Source organism: Lissotriton helveticus, chromosome 3_1, assembly GCF_964261635.1.
Source record: "Lissotriton helveticus chromosome 3_1, aLisHel1.1, whole genome shotgun sequence".
Taxonomy (NCBI): domain Eukaryota; kingdom Metazoa; phylum Chordata; class Amphibia; order Caudata; family Salamandridae; genus Lissotriton; species Lissotriton helveticus.
In genome coordinates this window covers 340,004,053-340,024,534 of record NC_136061.1, presented here as the reverse complement: position 1 = coordinate 340,024,534, position 20,482 = coordinate 340,004,053, and the positions used below count along the sequence as shown (strand labels likewise).

Below are 20,482 nucleotides of genomic sequence, written 5' to 3'. Positions count from 1 at the left end.
TGGCTGTCTTGCCCATGTGGGAGCAACCAGGATCATTGTGAGTCACTGTTGCCTTAGTTTGCGTGCCACTAACTGAATCAGTGGGGTTGGCGGAAAAGCGTACGCAAATCTGCCTGACCAGTTCATCCACATCGCATTGCCCTTTGTCAACGGGTGTGGGATCCTGGCGGCAAAGGATTGGCATTTTGAGTTTTCTTTTGTGGCAAACAGATGTATCTCTGGTTATCCCCATTTTTGGAAGAATGGTTGGAGAACTTAAGGGTGAATCTCCCATTCGTGTATTTGTTGGCTGTGTCGGCTCAGTAGATCTGCGATCTGATTGTCTATTCCTGGGAGGTGTTCGGCCAGGAGAAAGATGTTTTTTTGGAATTGCCCACTTCCATATGCTCTGCGCTAGGTGAGACAGCTGTGGAGTGTGTGTACCTCCCTGTTTTTGAATGTAGTACATGGCTGTCATGTTGTCCGTCCGGATTAACACAGCCTTGTTGTACAAGTATTTCTGGAAGGCCTTCATTGCTAGAAATACTGCTAGTAACTAAGTGATTTATATGCAATGTCTTGTTTGACTGTTCAGAGACCATGGACTGTGTATTGAAGGAGGTGGGCTCCCCAACCGGTCAGTGATGCGTCCGCAGTTAACACTACTTGTGGAACTGGCTCTTGGAACAGTCGCCCCTTGGAAAAGTTTTGTGGGTTCCACCACTGCAGAGAGTTGTAAGTGCGACTGCCTACCAACACTAGGTCTTTTAGTTGGCCTTGAGCTTGGTCCCACTGTTGTGCTAGGCATTCTTGCAATGGACGCATTTGAAGTCTGGCATGAGGGACAATGAATATGCAGGAGGCGATCATGCCTATAAGCTGTATGAACACTCGAGATGGCAGGGAGTGTTGTGGCTGAAATTTTTGAATGAGAGACTGTATGTTGGATATCCTGGCTGGATTTGGATATGCCTTCGCCACTGAGGTATCTATTGTTGCTCCCAGATATTGTTGTATGTGGGAGGGCAGCAGATGTGATTTTGGGTAATTTATGGAAAATCCTAGACTGTGCAGAAGCTGGATTGTCTGAGACGTATGGTTTGCACACTGTACGTATGAGATGGCTTTTATGAGCCAATCGTCCAGGTAGGGGAACACATGGATGTGTTGCCTTCTGAGGTGTGCTGCCACTATTGCTAGGCATTTTGTAAAAACCCTTGGTGCTGTAGTTACCCCGAAGGGAAGAACTTTGAATTGGTAGTGGTGACCCTCTATTGTGAACCTGAGTTATTTCCTGTGAGCTGGATGTATAGGTATGTGAAAGTATGCATCCTTGAGGTCTAATGTAGCGAGGAAGTCGCCTTGCTGGAGTAGCGGGAGTACTTTCTGTAGAGTGATCATATGGAAATGCTCTGAAAGTATATATTGGTTCAGAGGTCTGAGGTCCAATATTGGTCTGAGGGACCCGTCTTTTTTGGGAATAAGGAAGTATAGAGAGTATACCCCTGTGCCCTGGTGTTGAAAAGGGACTGGCTCTATGGCTCCCTTCTCTAGCATGAACAGCACCTCTTGTTGTAACAGCGTGATGTGTTCTTTTGACATTGGACGGTGTTTGGGTGGTATGTTGGGTGGAGTAGAAGTGAGTTCCAGGCAGTAACCATACTGGATAATTTGTCTCACCCACCTGTCTGTGGTAATGGCATTCCAGACTGGTAGGAATTGTGTTATTCTGCCACCGACTGGTGTTAAGTGGTCTGGAGGGAGTGTGAACAAGTCACAGTTTGTTGGAGGCGGAGTCTCTGGTGTTATTATTACCACGTCCTGTGCCTTTGTTATTATTTCCTCTATAGCTTCCTCTGTTGGAGCCTTTATTAAAGGTGCCTTGGGTATTTGTTTTAAAAGATGAAGAGGTCTGTGATGTGTTGCCTCTGCCTGAGCCTCGAAAGGAGGAGCGGCGAAAGGAGCCCCTAGACCAGTGGTTCCCAAACTTTTTTGACCCGTGGCTCCCTTGACCTAATTGGCAGTTGGCCGTGGCTCCCCACCATTTTTTTACCGGCGCACCGGGGTGCCGCGGCACACACTTTGAGAACCACCGTAGTAGACCTTTGTACTCTCTACCACTCCTATGTGACTCTTAGAATTTATCCATTTGTATCTCTTCCTTGAGTGTACATTTGCAATTTTTTCTATTTGTCTCTTCCCTGTGTGACTTTACTACTTGTACATTTGCAATTTATTTCTGTTTATACCTCTTCCCTGTGTGACTTTATAACTTGTACATTTGCAATTTTTTTCTGCTTGTATCTTTTATGTAACGCATGTAATCCTAAGTCCTTATGTATCGCAACTGGCTCTTATGTAAAGCGCTCTGACACCTTCGGGTAATGTTCGCGCTATATAAAAAGAAAAGGTGATGTCAGAAGTCATTAATAGGCAAAAAGCTTTTCATCCATTAAATTTATGACTACAAATAGAGGACATGATGACCTAAAAAGAATTTCTGATCCATCTTCATGCATGAATACTAAAGGTTATTCTTAAAATATGACACTCCTTGACTGGATTAGGCATTCACTATAACAAATAGGTGCTCATATGTATGTTACTCTAGTAACACTTGTAGTTATTTGCTTGCTGTGTTTATGTCCTGCCTGACACACAGCGCCATCTAGCGCTAGTCCATCTGTAAACCATGTCTGGGGTCGGCTCACTGCTGCTGAGGAGGGGAGCCTGCAGAATCTGTGCCGATAATGGCCTAGTGACAGATTCTGCAGGCTGTGTGAGTAAGGGCTTTCATGTTCCCAGCGGCTCTGATCACTTATACTCTTAAGTGTTTGTTTGTTTTAATCGCGCATAATTATCTAGTGATCTGGCACTCTGGACTTCTGACATCGCTGAGGCCACATACTATCTTTCCCAAATAGTGCGGCGGCGCCCCTGGCTACTGATAACGGCGCACCAGGGCGCCGCGGCGCACAGTTTGGGAACCACAGCCCTAGACTGTTGGAATTGAAGTGCACCCATGGACTTTGCGGTGTCAGTATCTTTCTTCATCTTTTCTAAGATGGTATCAACTGCTTGGCCGAACAAGAAATCCTGGTTAATGGGTTGATTAAGTATGGTAGACTGTACTTCATTTTTAAAACCTGAGATGCGGAGCCAGACATGCCGGCGTAGCAACACACTAGTGTTGACAGACCGAGAGGCTGTATCGGCCGCATCAAGGGCGCATTTTATAGATGCGTTAGTGATGAATTTCCCTTCTTGAATTAGGTTGTTAGCTTTTGCCTTATAAGGTTCTGGTAGGTGTTGTAATAATCCTTCCAGTTCATCATAGTGTGCTCTGTCATAGCGCGCTAAAGGTGCTTGTGTATTTGAGATTCTCCAGGTATTTGCTGCCTGAGAGGCCACTCTCTTTCCTGAGGCTTCTAAGATTTTTGGCTCACCTGTTTGAGAATTTGCCCTTTTTGAGTCTAGTGGTAACTGAGACTTGATATAAGAGGGGTCTGTAGGGGCTGGTTTATATGTCTTTTCAATTCTTGGATAGAGGACACGCGCTCTGGCTGGGTCTTTAAAGATGTCTGGTGCGTGCTTAAGTACTCCCTTTAGCATAGGGAGTGTGCGTAGACTCTTCTCTGATGTTGGGAAGGTATTAAATAGGAAATCCTCCTCTATAGGGTCAGTGTGCATGCTTACACCATGATACTGAGCTGCTCTGTCAACTAGCTGGTTAAAAGCAACCATGTCGTCAGTAGGGGATGGCTTAGTGGGATATTTGGAGGGATCTGGTATGGTTTGTGTATCATATGGGTCATTAGGGCCATTTTGATCTTCCCATGTGTGATCTTGGTTTCCCTGATCATCAGGGTCTATAAAGTCCTGATGAGGGTGTTCACCCATGTCCTCTTCCTCATCATAATGTGGAGGTGTAGGAGAATATGGAACATAAGGCAGTAAGGAGTGAAAGGAGGAGGTGTAAAAGGTCTAGAAGGGGATGTCCCAAAGTCCTTTTTCTTAGGGGGAACAGGAGAAGGAGCCTCAGTGTCCAGTCTTCTCTTGTTCTTATTGTAGACTGTTATATGTCCTGTATTAGGGTCTATATGCAGTCTATTTTGGTCTGGGCTCACTGGATCAGTATGAAAAAGTTCTTCTTCCACTGTCCGTGGCTTCGGCGCCGATGTTTTTGGATCGGTTGCTTGCTTGTTTTTATTTTTATCTTGAGCTTTTTTCGTCTCGACGTCTCTTGTCGGCTCGACAGCTGTTTTCGTCTCGACGGCTTTGTTGGACTCGAACACCTTCTTATGATGGACGGTCTTTTTCGGGTCGACAGCCTTTTTCGTCTCGATGTGTTTTTTCGGGTCGACGACCTACTTCGGTTTGACTGCCTTTTTCGGTTCGACGGCCTTTTTCGGTTTGGAGGCAGTGTTCGGATCTACGACCTTTTTCGGGTCGATTACTTTTTTCGGCTCAATTACCTTTTTTGGGTCGACGGTCTTTTTTGGATCGACGCCCTTGTTTGGGTCGACCGTTTTACTTAGATCAACGTCCTTTTTCTGGTCGACAGTCTTTTTTGGATCAACGACCTTTTTTGGTTGACCGGTGTTTTTCGGATCGACGACTTTTCTAGTGTCGTGGCCCGTTTTAGGCTGTGGATAAGTCTTTGAGTCTATGGCCTTTTTGGAAAGGGTCTTGCTCGGTTCCGGGGTACCGGAAGGCTTGGTAATGGTCTTCGGAGCCGAGCCGGAAGGCGGGGCTTCTGAAGCGGTGTTTCGGTCGCGGCTAAGGCCCTTTGGCGATGCTTTGACCGGAGCCTTGTCTGGAGGTGTAGGCAGGGTAGGGGCTTTAGTACTCACGGTTTGCCCTGGTGGGAGGTCTTCATCGGAGTACGACTGGTCTTCTACAGTGACTAGCTCTAGGTCGGAGTCCGCTGCCTCTGGAAGTTCATGTTCGTCGTCGAAAATGTTTTCCGGTTCAGGTGCCTGTTGCTGTATCTCTTGTCGAGCAGCTCTACGGTTCCGGATAGTTTTCTTCGACCGGAACTGTGCACAAGCTGGACAATCTTCCTCGTTGTGCTCCGGAGACAGGCACTTGTTGCATACTGTATGCTTATCACTATGTGGGAACTTGGATCAGCATTGCGGGCATCTTTTAAACGGGGTCCTTTCCATCGGCGGTAGGCCCACGTGGCGTCGAAAAGGCCCAACGGCCCGCGTCGACTACCAGAGATGGATGGAAAGAGTTGTCGAGACTAGGGATACCGAGCGCAAACAATACCGTCAAAATTATGAGGTTTTTGGCCTTAGAAATTAGGAAACTTTCGATCCCGAAGTTGGAGTTGTCGAAGTGCATCCGAACCCAATGGCGGAGAAAAACAAGCTGAGTATGGAGAAGATGCCTGTGCGCACTGTAGTCTAGGGGAGGATTCACTTATCTCGTGATACTTCGAAGACTCTTCCAAGAAAACAAGGTGCAAACATCCGGATCCGACACTAGGCGGCGAACTATGCTAAGATATGAATTCAGCAGTCCACATGCCTCGAACATAAGGTTCCCAAATGTCGCGGGCCTGGAAGTAGGCGGCATTAGCCCCCAGAATGTTTCCAATTGTGTATGTTCGTATGCTACATCGGCCAGCCAACCCTTTATCGATGGCGCTCTTCTCCTACCGCAGTGTATCGCCACTCTTCTCTTGGCAAAAAAGAGTAGTAGCGCGTGCAATTTACGTGATTTGGGTGGTGTATTTTTAACATAACCTAGTATACCTAGTGCGGGGGATGGGGCATCTGACCGTCCAACAATCTGGTTCACCGAGATGAATACATTAGACCAGTAATCTGCAAGCGACGGACAAGACCAGGCTATGTGTAGGAAAGAGGCGGGAGATAAGCCACATCTCCAGCAGCTGTCCTCGTCTCTAAGTCCCATCCTGTGCAGACTGATAGGTGTCCTGTAAAAATCTGTGTAGGTATTTAAAATGTATTAAGCGCAGTCTATAGTTCGGTGAGAGCTCTGCAAGCTGACCGCAACAGAATTCTCATTGGTCTTCCGTCAATGGCACCGGGACCTCGTCATTTCAGTATTGCAGGGATTTTGGCTTGATCACGGGTGCTGTGCTCTGCATCTGTCTGTACAGTCTAGTGATCAGCTTACGGGGAGATGGGGATCCTACCAGGTTCTCCAGCGCAGGGAATACCGGGGGTTCTGATGGAATCTCTTCACTAAGCGCGTGGCATGCTGTACGCAATTTAGGATACAAAAACAGTTCCGAAAATGGCACAGCCTGCCCCTCCTCCGATACGAAGGCATAAACTCATTATCGGGGAATAAATCAGCGAATGTGTAGAGGTGTAGCTTTTGTTCCAGGGATCTACTAATCCCCCCTGCAATGCATGGTAGCATTGGGATCTGCGACAGCGAAAGCGCGGGAGCATACAAGATCGGAATTCCAGCCCGCTTGCGCAATTCCTCCCACACCCATCTCAGTGTGCCAGCAGAATCTATATCCCCTCTGGGACGACTAGCCTTTGCACAGATGGCTACCTTTAGTGGGACAGGCGCGACCATATCCCGCTCCACCGCCACATGGGGTTGAAAAGGGGTCGGGTGGACACAGCAAAAATTGAGCTTGAGCGCAAAGCGCTTAGAGGTGCATATCCGGGGCTCCCAATCCCACCCTGACTCAGAGGCAGTGTCAATATATCCCAGGAGACTCTAGCTTGACCGCCCGCCCATGCCAAGGCGACAAGATGCGACATAAGAGTATTGAAAAAGTGTGACGTAAGCGGGAGCGGGATATTTGCAAACAGGCACAGAAACTTGGGCAAGATGACCATCTTAGCCAGGGCTATCCTCCCGGTCAACCACAGAGGCAGCCTCGCCCATATCCTGACCTTCTCCTCCAGCCACGCAGCAGACCTTCCGAAGTTCAAATTACAAATTTCTTGAACATCCAGATATTTAACCGCCTCAGCTTCCCATTTCAGGGGATATTTAGAGTAAATCTGTGGGGTGGTGTCCGTCAAAGGAAAATTACCCATTTCGACCAGTTGACAGAGACCCCAGGCAGTCCGCCAAACCTAACGAATTCACGCAACACTGGGTCTGATTGACCTCCGGGTTAACTAGATACAGGGTCACATCATCTGCGTATAGCGATATAAGAAGGCTCCTAGAGCTCAACCCTATGCCCCGAGCCGTGTGGTGTTGTCATATACGTGCCGCCAAAGGCTCCATTGCTATGGCAAACAAAAGCGGGGACAGAGGGGCAACCTTGCCTCGTGCCCCTTGAAATAGGGAATGGCTTGGAAGGCAAATTGTTCACCCTTATCCTGGCGCTAGGCAGTATGTACAACAGACGGATCCTGCTGATGAAGAGGGCTGAAGCCCATACGTCCCAGTATAGCAAATAGATAGGGCCACTCAAGGGAGTCAAAAGCTTTGGTAGCGTCCAAGAACACCGCCACAGCATAGACAGATGGATGAAGATAGTGCAGAGTAGAGAAAACGGTCCGTATGTTATGAGATGTCGATCTACCTGGGATAAACCCCGATAGATCAGGAAGCGCTATCATAGGGAGCAGTAGCTGTAACCGGTTAGCTATCAATTTGGCCAGGATTTTTACAGCTACATTCAGTAATGAAAGGGGCCTATAGGAGTCCATTTGCCCTTAAGGTTTACCGGGCTTCAACAGCGTGACAATCATGGCTTCTCTCATGGTCTTTGGAAGCACTCCCTCCTCCATGGCCTCCTCATATACTGCCATAAGCCTGGGCGCCAATTCGCCGACATAAGACTTATAAAAGGCCGTGGTTAGGCTATCAAGACCAGGGGCCTTGTCATGGGGCAGGCTTTTTATGACTAGGGCGACATCTTCAGCGGTCACTGGGAGGTCCATATATTTCCTATGCGTGTTGTTGAAACAAGCGAGAGCAATTGAGTCCATAAAGGACTCCAACCCCTCCCACTGGAATGTCTCCTGAGTGGCAGTGTACAGGTTGGAATAAAACCCGGTGAAGGCATTCAGGATTTCCCCCTGACCCCCAAGTGTGGCATCCCATGCGGTATGCACTTCATGTATATAAGTTGTAGACCTAGGTGGCCTTATCATACCCGCCAATGTGCGACCCGGACGGTCCCCTTCTCCATATCTCCTGGCCTCTACATATTTACCCAGAAGTTTCACCTCTCGTTGCGCTTCCTCCGCATAGTCTAACAACTTAGTTTTCAACAGCCCAGTAGGTTTATAAATCCCCGCTAGCATAAAATTCAGACTCCAGACCTTTTATGCCTGCCTCTAAAGATGCAAATGTGCCTCTTATGGCTTTTAACACCCCCGCCTGGTGAGCTATGCACTGACCCCTTATTACGACGTTAAATGCCTCCCAGAGTGAGGCCTCGGTGCTCACCGACCCTGTATTTAGCTCAAAGTAATCTGTGATAACCTTCCGGATCTCCTCCTTGAAGGCATCATCTAGGAGGTCATGGGGCGGAAGGCGCCAAGAAAATGCACGCCTGGACAGGTTCGGGATCATCAATTTCAAAAGGTAGAGGGCATGGTCGGACAGGGATCGCGGCATGTGCTCCACACTAGTAGTCCAAGTAGCTACATCCTGAGACACCAACCAAAAGTCTAAGCGGGACCATGCACTGTGATGATCGGAAACACAAGTACCCTCCCGCAATGAGTAATGTCTGCTTCTCCATATGTCAACCAATTCTCCGTCCACTATTATCACCTTCAGGGCAGAGCTAGCCGCCGGGTGTGAAGATCGTGCTGCACCTCGCCTGTCAAGCACATCATCAAGGATAGCATTAAAATCACCCCCCACAGTATCGTACTGCAGTCCATCGCCTTGATGTTCGTCCAAACAGCATTAAAAATGTCATGGGAATCCGCATTAGGGCTGTATATAGCAACCACAACCATGGATATACCACATACCACATGGGGAAACTCTGTATCAGAACATATCTACCCTCTGGATCTACACTGATCTGCCCCTCCTTCCAGTCCAGTCCCCGTGTAACCAAGACAGCCATCCCGCGTGCATAATTTGAATATATAGCAGAATATATATGGCCCAATTTCCCATGTCGAAGTCTCTGGGATGGCGTCGCATTTAGATGCGTCTCCTGTAGGAGGCAGATGTCAACGTTATGACGCGCTAAGTAAGCATGTACCAGCCTCGACTTCCTGCCATCATTGAGCCCCCGGACATTCCACGTTAAACAATGTTAGACATATGTATACCAGTATTCTACAGTAATCATCGCATACAACAACATCTTAACCCACTCCTACCTATAGCGACAGCGTCTAAACACCAAACAACATTTGTACTGGCATCTAACAACAGAACACCCCCCCCCACTCCAACCCCCCAATCAGGTTGTAGATGACCCTCCCCAGCAATAAAGAACTCCAAACAAAGAGTTAACGAAATCGGGAACCTTGGGGGCGCAGCAATACCGGCGAGCTACTTTGTGTTATACAAGGTTGCCGGAAACTCTGCGGATATCCCAACATGCCCAGGACTTTCATTCTTTTGAAATCAGTAAAGATCAGCATGGCATAATATAATGGAACCTGTAGTCATGACAAAAATGACGATACACTGGATCTGCAGCGCAACATTGGCCATGCAAGCGATAATACAATACCCAAGTTAGTCATTGTCACTTAAATGTCCTCCTGCCGCCTCCAGGATTTGCATATGCCCTTTGCCCTTCTTTCCGCCCACATGTTTGGTGAATTTCAGGGCAGATTTCGCATCATTGAAGAAGTGGGTAGTTCCATCTATAGACACTTTGAGCTTAGCCGGATACAGCAGAGAGTACGGGATTTGTGCTTGCAGAAGAATACGTTTCGCCGGTAGGAACGCCCGTCTCGCCGCCTGCACCGCAGGAGTAAAATCCAGGTAGAACGAGATCCTATTACCGTTGTACGTAATTGTCCCTGTTCTCTGGCCTTCCTCAGTATTAGGTCTCTGTCCTGATAATTCAAAACCTTCACTATTATCGGCCTAGGTGGTGTTCCAACAGGGGGTTTCTACCCCAGCGATCTGAGCGCCCTTTCCACCATGAAGACCGTCGAGAGGTGCGGATCAAATAGTTCATGTAACATATCTGCAACGTATGTTTCCAACTTAGAAATGGCGGTTGTCTCCGGAACACCAGTTACGCGGAGGTTGTTGTGTCGTGATCTGGCATCCAAATCGTCATTCTTTGCTCGTATAATTCCCAGTAGCTTATCCATGTGTAGCAGCTGTTCCTTGGTTTCCACCCAGAACTCATGGAATTCAGTATGCGGTTTTCCAGGGCATCGAGGCGCGTCTCATGGGTGGACACCTGCGACTTGACAGTCTAGATGTGATGTCAGAGTGTCCACTTTTATATCGATGTTGAGGAGACTAAACATCATCTCAAGCATGAGCGTCCTCAGATCTTCCCCTTGGGAGTCTCGCTGGCCCTCCGCTTGTGAGTCTTGCTCCGAGTCCGCATGCCTGGTGGAGCGTTAATTCTCAAAATTTAGTTTAGGGTGTTTAGGATCCTGGTTGCCCATTGCAACATAGTCTCAGAGCACGTAAGAGAAGAAAACACCTCCTCTGTGTTTAGAAAGGGTGAAACGGCAGCCCCCTGTGATAGCGCCTCCCCTCACAGCTACTTCACCTAGCCCCGTTATGCGAGCAGGTGGGGATCCAATCACTGTCCAAAATTTCCCCAAGGCAAGAAGTCAGGGCTGCGCAGCCTCCCTCAGCAACACGGGAGGCAGTCCACCCCTACACTGGCCCCAACAACAACGGTGGCACACAGGTGGCCTCCCCCCACCACAGCAGTAGGGCACAAGGGGGCAGGATAACTAGTAGCCAGATACACCTCACCTCGTGGATATCACCACCTCAGCGCTCCCGTAGACCGGCAAATCCACCTCCACAACACAAGTCAGAGTCTCACCAGTAGCACCATCACTGTTTCCCGGCAGCTTCCACCAGCTCGCCTACCCACAAGGAGCCCTTTCACCAGATCCAAAGGCGAAAAGCTACTCACCCAGGAGATCCCGCACACCTCATGTCCCCGAAGCAGGCCAGGCACCAGCCCTGTAAGTTAAAAAGCCGGGCGGCGATCACGGGCAGCATCCATACGTGCAACAAAATGGCAGGCACAATCTCTCACAAAGGCTCTCCACGGGTGCCAAAGTTCACAGGAGCCGGGCTGAGACAATAGGAGCCTGCAGGGAAGTTATGATCTGGGTCAATCTGCTAGCAAGGCAGAGGGTTGTGTGTGTCTCCCAGCTCCCTATCACACAATGCCCGTGACTCACAACGCTGGCTTCAGCGGCGGCCCCAAGGAGGCTCACGCGCGTCACTCCCGGTCCATGGCAGCCACCGCTCCGCTCTCTCCATAGGGTCCGCACATTCGTAGCTCCCGGTGGTAAAATTGTCCAGGACACGCACCACTCTTCGGCCACAAACAGTCCCCCTGGCTCCTCCGTCGCTACGCCTGCGAGGTAATACTACCCCGGGTCGGGTGACTCCTCGGCCAGCAAGCAGCCAGCGCTCCTCCCATCAGCTAGAGGCCTGCCCAACGTCTGAGGCCTCGAGCTCAATTACCGATGCTCACCGCTGGCAGCACAACACATTTCCTCGCCAGCCTCCGGCGCATGCACCTCCGCCCGCAGATCTCGGCTTCGGGTGCAGGCAGAACCTCAAGGTTTTCACAGAGTATTCCCCACACTGGCAGCTACATGTGAAGCGTCCTGGGCGTCGTTTGGACGATCCGGAGTGCAGGATTAGATGAGGATTTTATTCCAATCAGCGGAGCACACTCAAGGAGTTGCCATTCCGCTTCGCAGCAGTCCACGCCCCCTTCAAAGCAGATTGTTAATTATATAAAGTATAACAGAAAAAACCTCTATTCGGTAAATGTTATAAGGGACACAAAAAAATTATTCTAGGAAAGAATTATTTTTATTGAAAACAGTTTCATTTATTCAACAATATAGGTAGTTTGGATTTAATGATCCAGTGCTCACATAGAAGTGAAAAGGGACGTGATGTGGTGAGAGAAAAAAAATAAAAGCATACATCGCATTGACAACATAGGTAGAAACTCCTTGGTAAAAATCATAAGGAATAATAGGAGTTTTTTGTTGTAAGGAGGTTGAAGGCGTTTCGATATCAAGAAATTGAGATCATCATCAGGACCAAATATGTGAGCAAAAGGTATTTCAAGTGAGCCTGCTGATGGCTGAGCGCAACAATTAAGGGTGGGGCAATGTGATCGGTCGAGGTGAAAAAAAAAACACCTGACAAATGGGGGTAGAAGGTCGGGAGGGGAATGAACCCAATGAATTGCACGTAGGGAAAAATGAAGATTAAGACCGCGTCATCGCAGCGATTAATTGCACGGTCAGAATGGCCGAGATGTGACTAAAGTAGCAGCCACCCAGTCTTAGTCAGGTAGCTTAAGTGTACATGGTCCGTGCGGCTGCTAAGTCGAGGGGGTCCTCAGAATTCGAGGAGAGACCGCAAAGTCGGTTCCAGCGAGGTGATTATAATACTGCGGAGTCGGTCTGTGAATAGGATGTGCTGCTGCTTTATGTCAGCTGTCTGGTAACGCTACTACACCAAGAGGCGAGCTTTATCAAAATTAATACATTCTACAGCAGCATGCTCTTCACAGTCCAGTCAGCCATGCAGCAATACAAAAACAAAATAATAATATGTACAAACATAGGAAAAGCTTCTAGAACATGCTGCTGAAAGGTGTGCCTACCGTGGAGTCGTGCACTCTCCTCAGTGCTCCCCGCGCATATTTTCCCACCCTTCCTGCCGGGGTGTAATTTTATCAGCAACCAATCACTGTGTATGTAGTGCTGATGTCACTCAATCAGCGTCAAGGTGTTTGTAGAGGAAACCCAGAACTACCACACTGAATTACGAGCATGGCGAAGAGGTGGCAAAAAGAAACAGGAATCCAATCTGACGTTTGCAGCCATATGTTTCACAAGGCAAGTGTCGCACAAAGTACTGGTATTAAGAATACTGCACAGTTACAGAACCATTACACCACTGGACAAAACTAGTGGAATAACAACCTTTTTTAAAGAGCCTCATATTGCGCGCATGCTGCTTTTTCTTTAAAGTGAGCTGTGGCATCAACGGGGCGTGGGATGGGTCTGCTCCAGAAAACCAGCAAACTAAACATTTTAAACACACCAGCCGAGGCAATCAAAATAAATAAATAAATAAATAAAATGTTTTAAAAAGCACCGTAATCAACGTACACATGCTTAACACGCTACCTGGAAATACCCTAGCAAACATGAAGCGCGGCGCACTGTGCCTATCGTCCACCTTCTGTCCCCAAAGGCGGGTACAGACTGGTGGGGAGAGAAGTGAAATGAAAGGGTAGGGGAGGAAATGAAGCAGCAGCAGAGAATGAGCTGTGTTTCCCTCACAAGGAAACTGAAAAAGAATGCAAAAATTTAACGAAATAGACAGAAGAGCAAATATAAATGTAACAGGGCCAGTCGCTAGGGACACAAACCATCCGGCAAAATGAGGGACAAATGTGACAATTAGCCACAGAAAGGAAGGGAATTTAGACAAGCACACACAGGAACTAATGGGAAGCTAGGGGCAGGATCAATGTCCGTAGAGGAGATACAGCATGCCTCGCAGCGCTCGACCTAAAAAGGAAAGTAAAATGTGTCTCTTCAAGACTGAAAACTTTGACGAGTATTGGGTGGATGGATTCATGTACTGTTAGCATTTATTTTAAATGACTAAACTAAATATTTATGTAGCATTAACACAACGTGTGTGTGTGTGTAAGGATATGCTTTGGTTTAGCTAACATTTTCAGATTGGCCCCAGGATACATAATGGTATCCGTGTTTTTTGAGGTAAAACGCTTTCCCAACTATACAATTTTGGTGCCATGCTCAGTGAATTAAGGCATCACCTGGTCTTGCTAACATTTTCAATTTGTGACAAGACAATTATAAGCATATGTAGACTATACTGACAACATGCACTGTTGGATGGTAGGAGCTGTTGCAAGCAATGTGTCAAAACTTTGTCGGGCATGTGATTAGGACTCTAGCATGTACTACTATGTAACTGTCATTTCTTCATATTGGGCTCTGGCATCATAGTGACATGGTAGCCAGCTATAAGGCACATCTAAGGTAAGTTATATGCATGGGAGATTTTATATTAAACATGCTGTGCTAAGTGTTGGACTGAATGGTAGGAAAATAGCAAATGATAACAATACATGCTTTATGTAAGACACATTGAACTCAATACAGTCATTTAGTTAAGATAAAACACTAAATAAGTAAAATAGCATTAACACACACCTCATCTGTGGTGTCCAAACTTAGATGTTATACATATTTTTGAAGCATGCACATGTACATGTATGTGTGTGTGGTGTTTTGTTCGAATGTGATGTTTGATGCCTGTGTGGGTATTCAGGGCCACAGGTGTCATCTTGGACAGTCTGATGGACAAATATTGGCATATTGAGCCCTAAGCATGTAGTTCTGAGGATGTTTCCAAATAGCATATATTAAACTAATAACCTGGCAACACATAGGTCAAAAGTATACTAGTACCATACAATGCAATGTACCTCTAGCCCCTGGATAGGGCAAAGCCAAGGTCTGTTCTCGTGGAGAAAGTCCTCTAGCTAAATCAGGCCGCAAATTGACCTGCATCTGTTGCGACGTAATGTAGTCATTGAGAATGGTCTGCCGCGTGTTCTCCATGGCACACAGTTGGTATTGGCTGGTGTATGCGTGGGTTGGAGACATCTGTCTCTGGAAAAGGAATGCTGCTGTGGCTGTAAAGAGGAGAGAAAATAGAAAGATTATTCAATACAGTCACAAATCATGCATTATCAACTGCAGTGAGGAACCTTGAGATGATAAACTCTTTCTAATATTTAAACATACATGCACAAAACAATTACATCCACTAATTGAAACTGTGATAAGACAGAATTATCAAAGACAAGAGTGCACATCGGCATGCCTAGTGAAGGTCACTTCTACATGAAAACAAAGCACATAAACTATGATTTTACCTGGGTCCAAAGCCCTATGAAACTGCATAGTTGGGTCCAAATGATGGGGGAACTGTCCTCTGAAGATCTCTGGTGGGGGTCCTCCTCTGTGGTGGCCATCAAATGGACTGTGGGATCCTCCATGGTCAACTCCTGGTATAGGAGACTTGGCAGGTAAACTTTCACGCTGAGTTGGAGTCACAGCATTTTTTCGGTCATGGCTGGACGACTTTGCAGAACTCATAATGCCTAAATGAGGGATGATAATCTAAGGCACTGCAAAACACATGTAAAAGTCAGGTGTGGACTAGATTTTGTATGTTCATTCAGATCTAACTAGTAGGTGGATTGCTGTAATTTGAATGATGCTGAAAGGGTATAAAATACTTTGCCACCCTATTGTTGACTGGGCATTACCCACCCTCTTCGTGCTCAAATGGCTGTTTATGGTTTTTCTTTTTTTTTTTTTAACTTGGACAAAAACTAATTCACAACAGTATCTAATTTCACCTTGCAGGGCCTGTAAACAGACCATTTACTTGGCAATGTGATGAGAAAGATGACTTACTCTCATTCATGGAAATTAAAATGAACTGTTCATCTTCAAGTACACAACCTGTAATCTCTATGCACTCATACTCATCACCGCTCCAAAGCATATGTATCCCATTCAGGAGAGCGCACTTCTAGTCCAATATAATACTGCCTCTTTAAAAACCTTTACTATTTTTTGCCTCTTTGTCGGAGACTCCTGGGAAGCGTGGACAATGATTGCTTGTAGTGGAAATAGTATTAAGTTGTCTGCTGCTTGCTGAGACCAGAAAAGAGTACATGGGGATTTATACAAGTGCACAAAAGCTGCCAGACTAAGGATGCTACCACTAGGCCTAGAATCAGAAATCTAGAGGTTGCAATCAAAGGAAAAAAACACTAATCAGAAGAGCAAAGTTTGCAAAATGGAATAGAGGTGTAGCCTGTGAGTTTACATCTCTCATTACAACTCAGTTGTAATATTTAGCACATTAATGCCATTATTTTTTTTATGTTGGTGGCCATTGGCAATGACGCAGAACTGGAAACAAATACCAGAATTTTGGCAACACACAGAACATGCACAACAAACTAATATACAGTTGAAAACATACAGCTGACCTGGTTCCTTCGAACAAATCAATTCCCTCAGATTCTAACAAACAGATTCCTGAGACAACAAATGTACAGCATTTATTAAGTTAACACATACTTGTCAACATTCTGACTACTTAAAGTTGGATTAACCCTCTTCATTTTTTTACAACTGTATTCTGCTTGCGTTTTTGACTCTGGAGACCAGGAGGCTGTTAAACCCCTCTCAGTGCATATACTCTGACCCCCTAAGCATGGTGACAATTGGTTTATTTCATGCAGCATGTCTCACTTTTTAGAAATACTACACTTTTATGGTGCAAAAGCCATTGAGGCCCTGTACTTTTGAAGTCTACATCTTGGGAACGTTGAGACCTGGGAGCAGACTGTACAAAGGGGAACCAAGTAAACCTGGAACTGGCATGTCTCTTCAGTGCAAAAATTACAAAGTGCATTTACTGCACAAGGTTAAAAGAATCTCTCCATTTTTATCAAAGACAGCTTTAAGATTAAGTTGGCTTAGGACAGGACAACAGAAATCTCTTTCAGAGCACTGAAAAATTAATCAAAAATCTAATATATTGGTGAACAAGTACCACAAAGATGACTTAATAAAAACCTGCACATATTTGCCTGGAGCCTGGCCAATCTTGAAACACGTTCTGCCAGGTGACTTTCACTCTAGCAACTCGTCAGGATTTTCACATCTCTACCTTGTCCAGGATTAATGTAAACACCACCAATCATGGCTCAATGAAAGAACAAATGGACCTTCATGTGGCTGACTTGCTGGATAACCCCTTGCAGGAAGACAGGGGCAAGTAAATATTAGAAATATCACTTTGACTTATAACAACATGTGTATTTGTAAAGCGCATGTTCACCACTACGGGTATCTCGGCGTTGAATAACAGATGTTTGTTGTTACCCAACTCAATGGTACTCATTTTATCGATATCTGAGTGGACCCAACGGGATTTTAACCTGTGACCATGAGGTCGAACACAGGACCCTGCAGTAGACGTATTAGTCCACTGAGCCACCAGACCCGGCATATCTGAGTAATGTTAGGGGAGGGAGAGTAATTGACAATAAATGTCCCTATCAGGCACCATCAGGAAATCTGGAAGAGTCCTTGGTCAGATTAAAACAGTTTGGAGCAGCAGGGCCCTTCACCCACCACCCCTAAAGTACCATAATTGTTTGTGGAAATCAGACCATCAAAGTACCTTTAGTGAATAAGAGAAGAAGAGAGAGCCTGTATGTTTGAGACAGAGGATGGATCAATTTTCCATTGCATTCAAACTCTGGAAATGTGCCTCAAAGAGAAGCTAGCCTGCAGCAGTCCACCAGCAAATCTAGGCCACAGCAGGCACTTTGGACAAAACAAACCTAATTGGACAAGAATCTCGCTGTAGCAATAAGAAAGCAAGAGGGAGAGAAATCTTTCTCTCCCTTGGAACGCAGCAGCTTTGATGGAGGAAGCAGATACAGAGACTGGACTTTGGTTGTGGCACTAAGGAAGATGGGTAAGGAAGACTTAATTCCCTTGACTCTATGGCTATAGTGCTATCCACCGAGCACCAGGAAGGTAGGAAGTATTGAGTGTATAACTATGCAAGGAAATTGAGACTGTCCTTGCCCTCCTGCTTTTGTGAGACAGAACAGTTTTCTTTTAACTGCTTTCCACATTTGGTGCAACAAGGTCTCCAGTGGTCATTACCGGTAGGGCGCAAGGACTAACATGGACTTTTACACATCCATTGTTCCTATGGGAGGGGTTTGACATTTTTTTCTGAAAGTCTTATCTCCAGATCCTCTTGAACAAGTTTTAGTTTTTTTTTTACACTCTACATGAATATTCTTTTTGCTAAATTGGTATTGGAAATTAACTAATTGTTTTTTGGACTAAGCATTTTTGTTATGCAGAAATACTTTCATTTTATTTCTCCAATTAAAACAGACACTCTTTTGCAACAGCTAAAAAAGGGTAAGCCCAAGTTTTCTCACTGATACTGTATTTACCTAGCAAAGCACTTGATTCTATAATTGGGGGAGTATATAGATTGCTATCTCCCCAGTTATAATACAGGATCTTATAAATTAGTATTAATTTATTCGTCAGTAATTAAAATCAAAACAAAATTCTTTAGGAGGACTATGATCATGCTAAAACTTAAGAGTGCTAAAATGGGCAAACCACTTCAGCAGAACTGAGCATTAAAATGCAATTTAAAATATAATTAAGTATTGCTTATCTTCAATAAATCTTAATTCTAGGGAAATGTTTTCTGACCATCGGCCTGGAGTGTTAGAAACAGAGAAGCAAGACATAAATTAACAAGGTGTTAATGCAGTTACTGACGTTAGAGTGAACGTTTGAAAATTCATAGGAGTGCTTGTGATCTAGTGAATGATTTCAATATGCTTAGGCAGCAGGCGCACTAAGCTGTGGATACAATTGACTTGTGAAAAAAAGCAAACATCAAGTAGAAAAAATAACCCACGAATGACAGCAAGCAACGGCACCGCTACGATGCAAGTATTTTATGTAGAAGCAGAGCAATGAATATAAGATGTTCATGTATTGTTCCATGCAGTTAGCGGTCTTTGGTAAATCCAAAGACTTTAGATTGTTGTCAGCACAGCTAAAGATTTGAAAACCCAATAGAATTTACTTAGTGTGCGAAAGACAAGAGCAACTATCTGAAGATAACCGTAAAACTGATTGTTACTTAAATTGGTGTCCAAATGCTGGTCACTTATTCAGGATAGGTGAATGTGTGCTTTGTAATCAATCTGGCGCTCTTCAAGTCATAATTCAAAACAATTTCCCACTTTCATTTATTTGCTCCAGTATGAATTATTAGCGGCAAAAAGTATTATCTACCTTTAAAACGTACACTTCCTAGTAACAACGCATGATAATCATATGCCATTTATAGAAAAGACAGTATGAGACGTGCATTGCCCTCAGAGTCAGCAGTACTTCTATTTAATAATAGTTGACCAAACACAATCAACTTGTCAACAGCAGTTTTGAAGTCTACTCAAAAAGTACCCTAGCACAGTATGTCAAAGCTTGCTCAGTGGTTATGGAAAGAAGTCCTAAAAGGGACGTAATGTTTAAAAGCTGTGAAGTACAGTTCATAACAAAATATAATTTTCAAGGATCGCAGGCAAAAGAAACTAGGGAGTGGAATGGCAACCACTGCACAAATGCAAAGTTGATCTTTAACATTTAGGTCCCTGTCCTATGAGTTGAATAATATACTACAAGTTGCCAGCTGATCTCCTTCTCTGAGTGCTAAAGTAAGGTCAACAAGGAGCACCTACCTTCTCCTGCCCGTGCCATTGGTGAGCTCCTGGACACTGGGCTTGGGTAATTCACTGGTGTTCTCCTGGCGCTGGAATCTTCATAAACACCAGGGCTCAACTGTGACTTTGAGGCTTCATGCAAAGTTGACCTGAGCACAGAAGGGTTAGAACTGACCACTGAAGTATGGCGTGGGCGCATGGAGTCTGTCACTTTGGAATCCTCATATTTCCCCCGATCTCCCAATTTCAAGTTCTCTGGCAAAATTTCCATCTGAGACATTCCCCGGGGCAGCTTGCTGGGCCCTGTGATCAGAGATTTTACATTGTGCTTGATTGAAGACTGACTTGAATTGCTTTCATATTTTATAGGTGTACCCTGTGAGAATGATGAAAGAAAGCACACAATGAGTTTAGAATTAGCTCAAAGGCAATGCAGCTTTCCCTTTTTTGTAGGACTTTGTTTTGCATGCAAATTTATTTAAAAGCATAGGGAAACTTTCTACCAAACCAAAGACAAAAAATCTAAATGATGAGCTCATTATGCTAAAAAAAGCTGTAATTCAATACTAATGCTGAACTTTATAGTGCTTTGGTTCAGAAATCATAGGCAGGAAAGAAGACTTCTACAAAAAAAAAAGTGTGCAGGACATACTCCAAATGTGGAAATCCTGACTGACCAAGATGGCTGACAAACAAAAAGTACAAGTTACTTACTGTTAGAAAGTGTCTTCCTTCTGCATGGTTGATTAATACATTTAATCAAAAACACAGTTTTGACATACAAAATATGCAAATTATTGCTCATTGCATGTTTAAAGAACACAATATTTCTTCACAAATTTTAGTAATTGTCACTATAACTTGCTACATTCAAAATATACAATGCGTAATTGCAGGCGATTGAGGATAAAAATCCAGCCCAATGCATTTCGCGACTGCCTGTCCCTTCGTCAGGGGCGAACCTGTGAAAATGAATACAACAGTGAA

General features: G+C 45.3%; 1 protein-coding gene across 15 annotated transcripts in view; it reads right to left on the bottom strand.

Annotated features, from left to right (window-relative positions):
* NCOR1 (nuclear receptor corepressor 1) overlaps positions 1–20,482 on the bottom strand; it is a 1,934,049-nt gene that overhangs the window by 447,472 nt on the left and 1,466,095 nt on the right. For all 15 annotated transcript variants that reach the window (XM_078679968.1, XM_078679976.1, XM_078679969.1 and 12 more), the window contains 3 exons: positions 19,514–19,871; positions 15,074–15,301; positions 14,621–14,830 (listed from right to left, as the gene is read on the bottom strand). In XM_078679968.1, the coding sequence (XP_078536094.1) occupies positions 14,621–14,830; positions 15,074–15,301; positions 19,514–19,871 (796 nt within the window). The remainder of the gene's footprint in view (positions 1–14,620; positions 14,831–15,073; positions 15,302–19,513; positions 19,872–20,482) is intronic.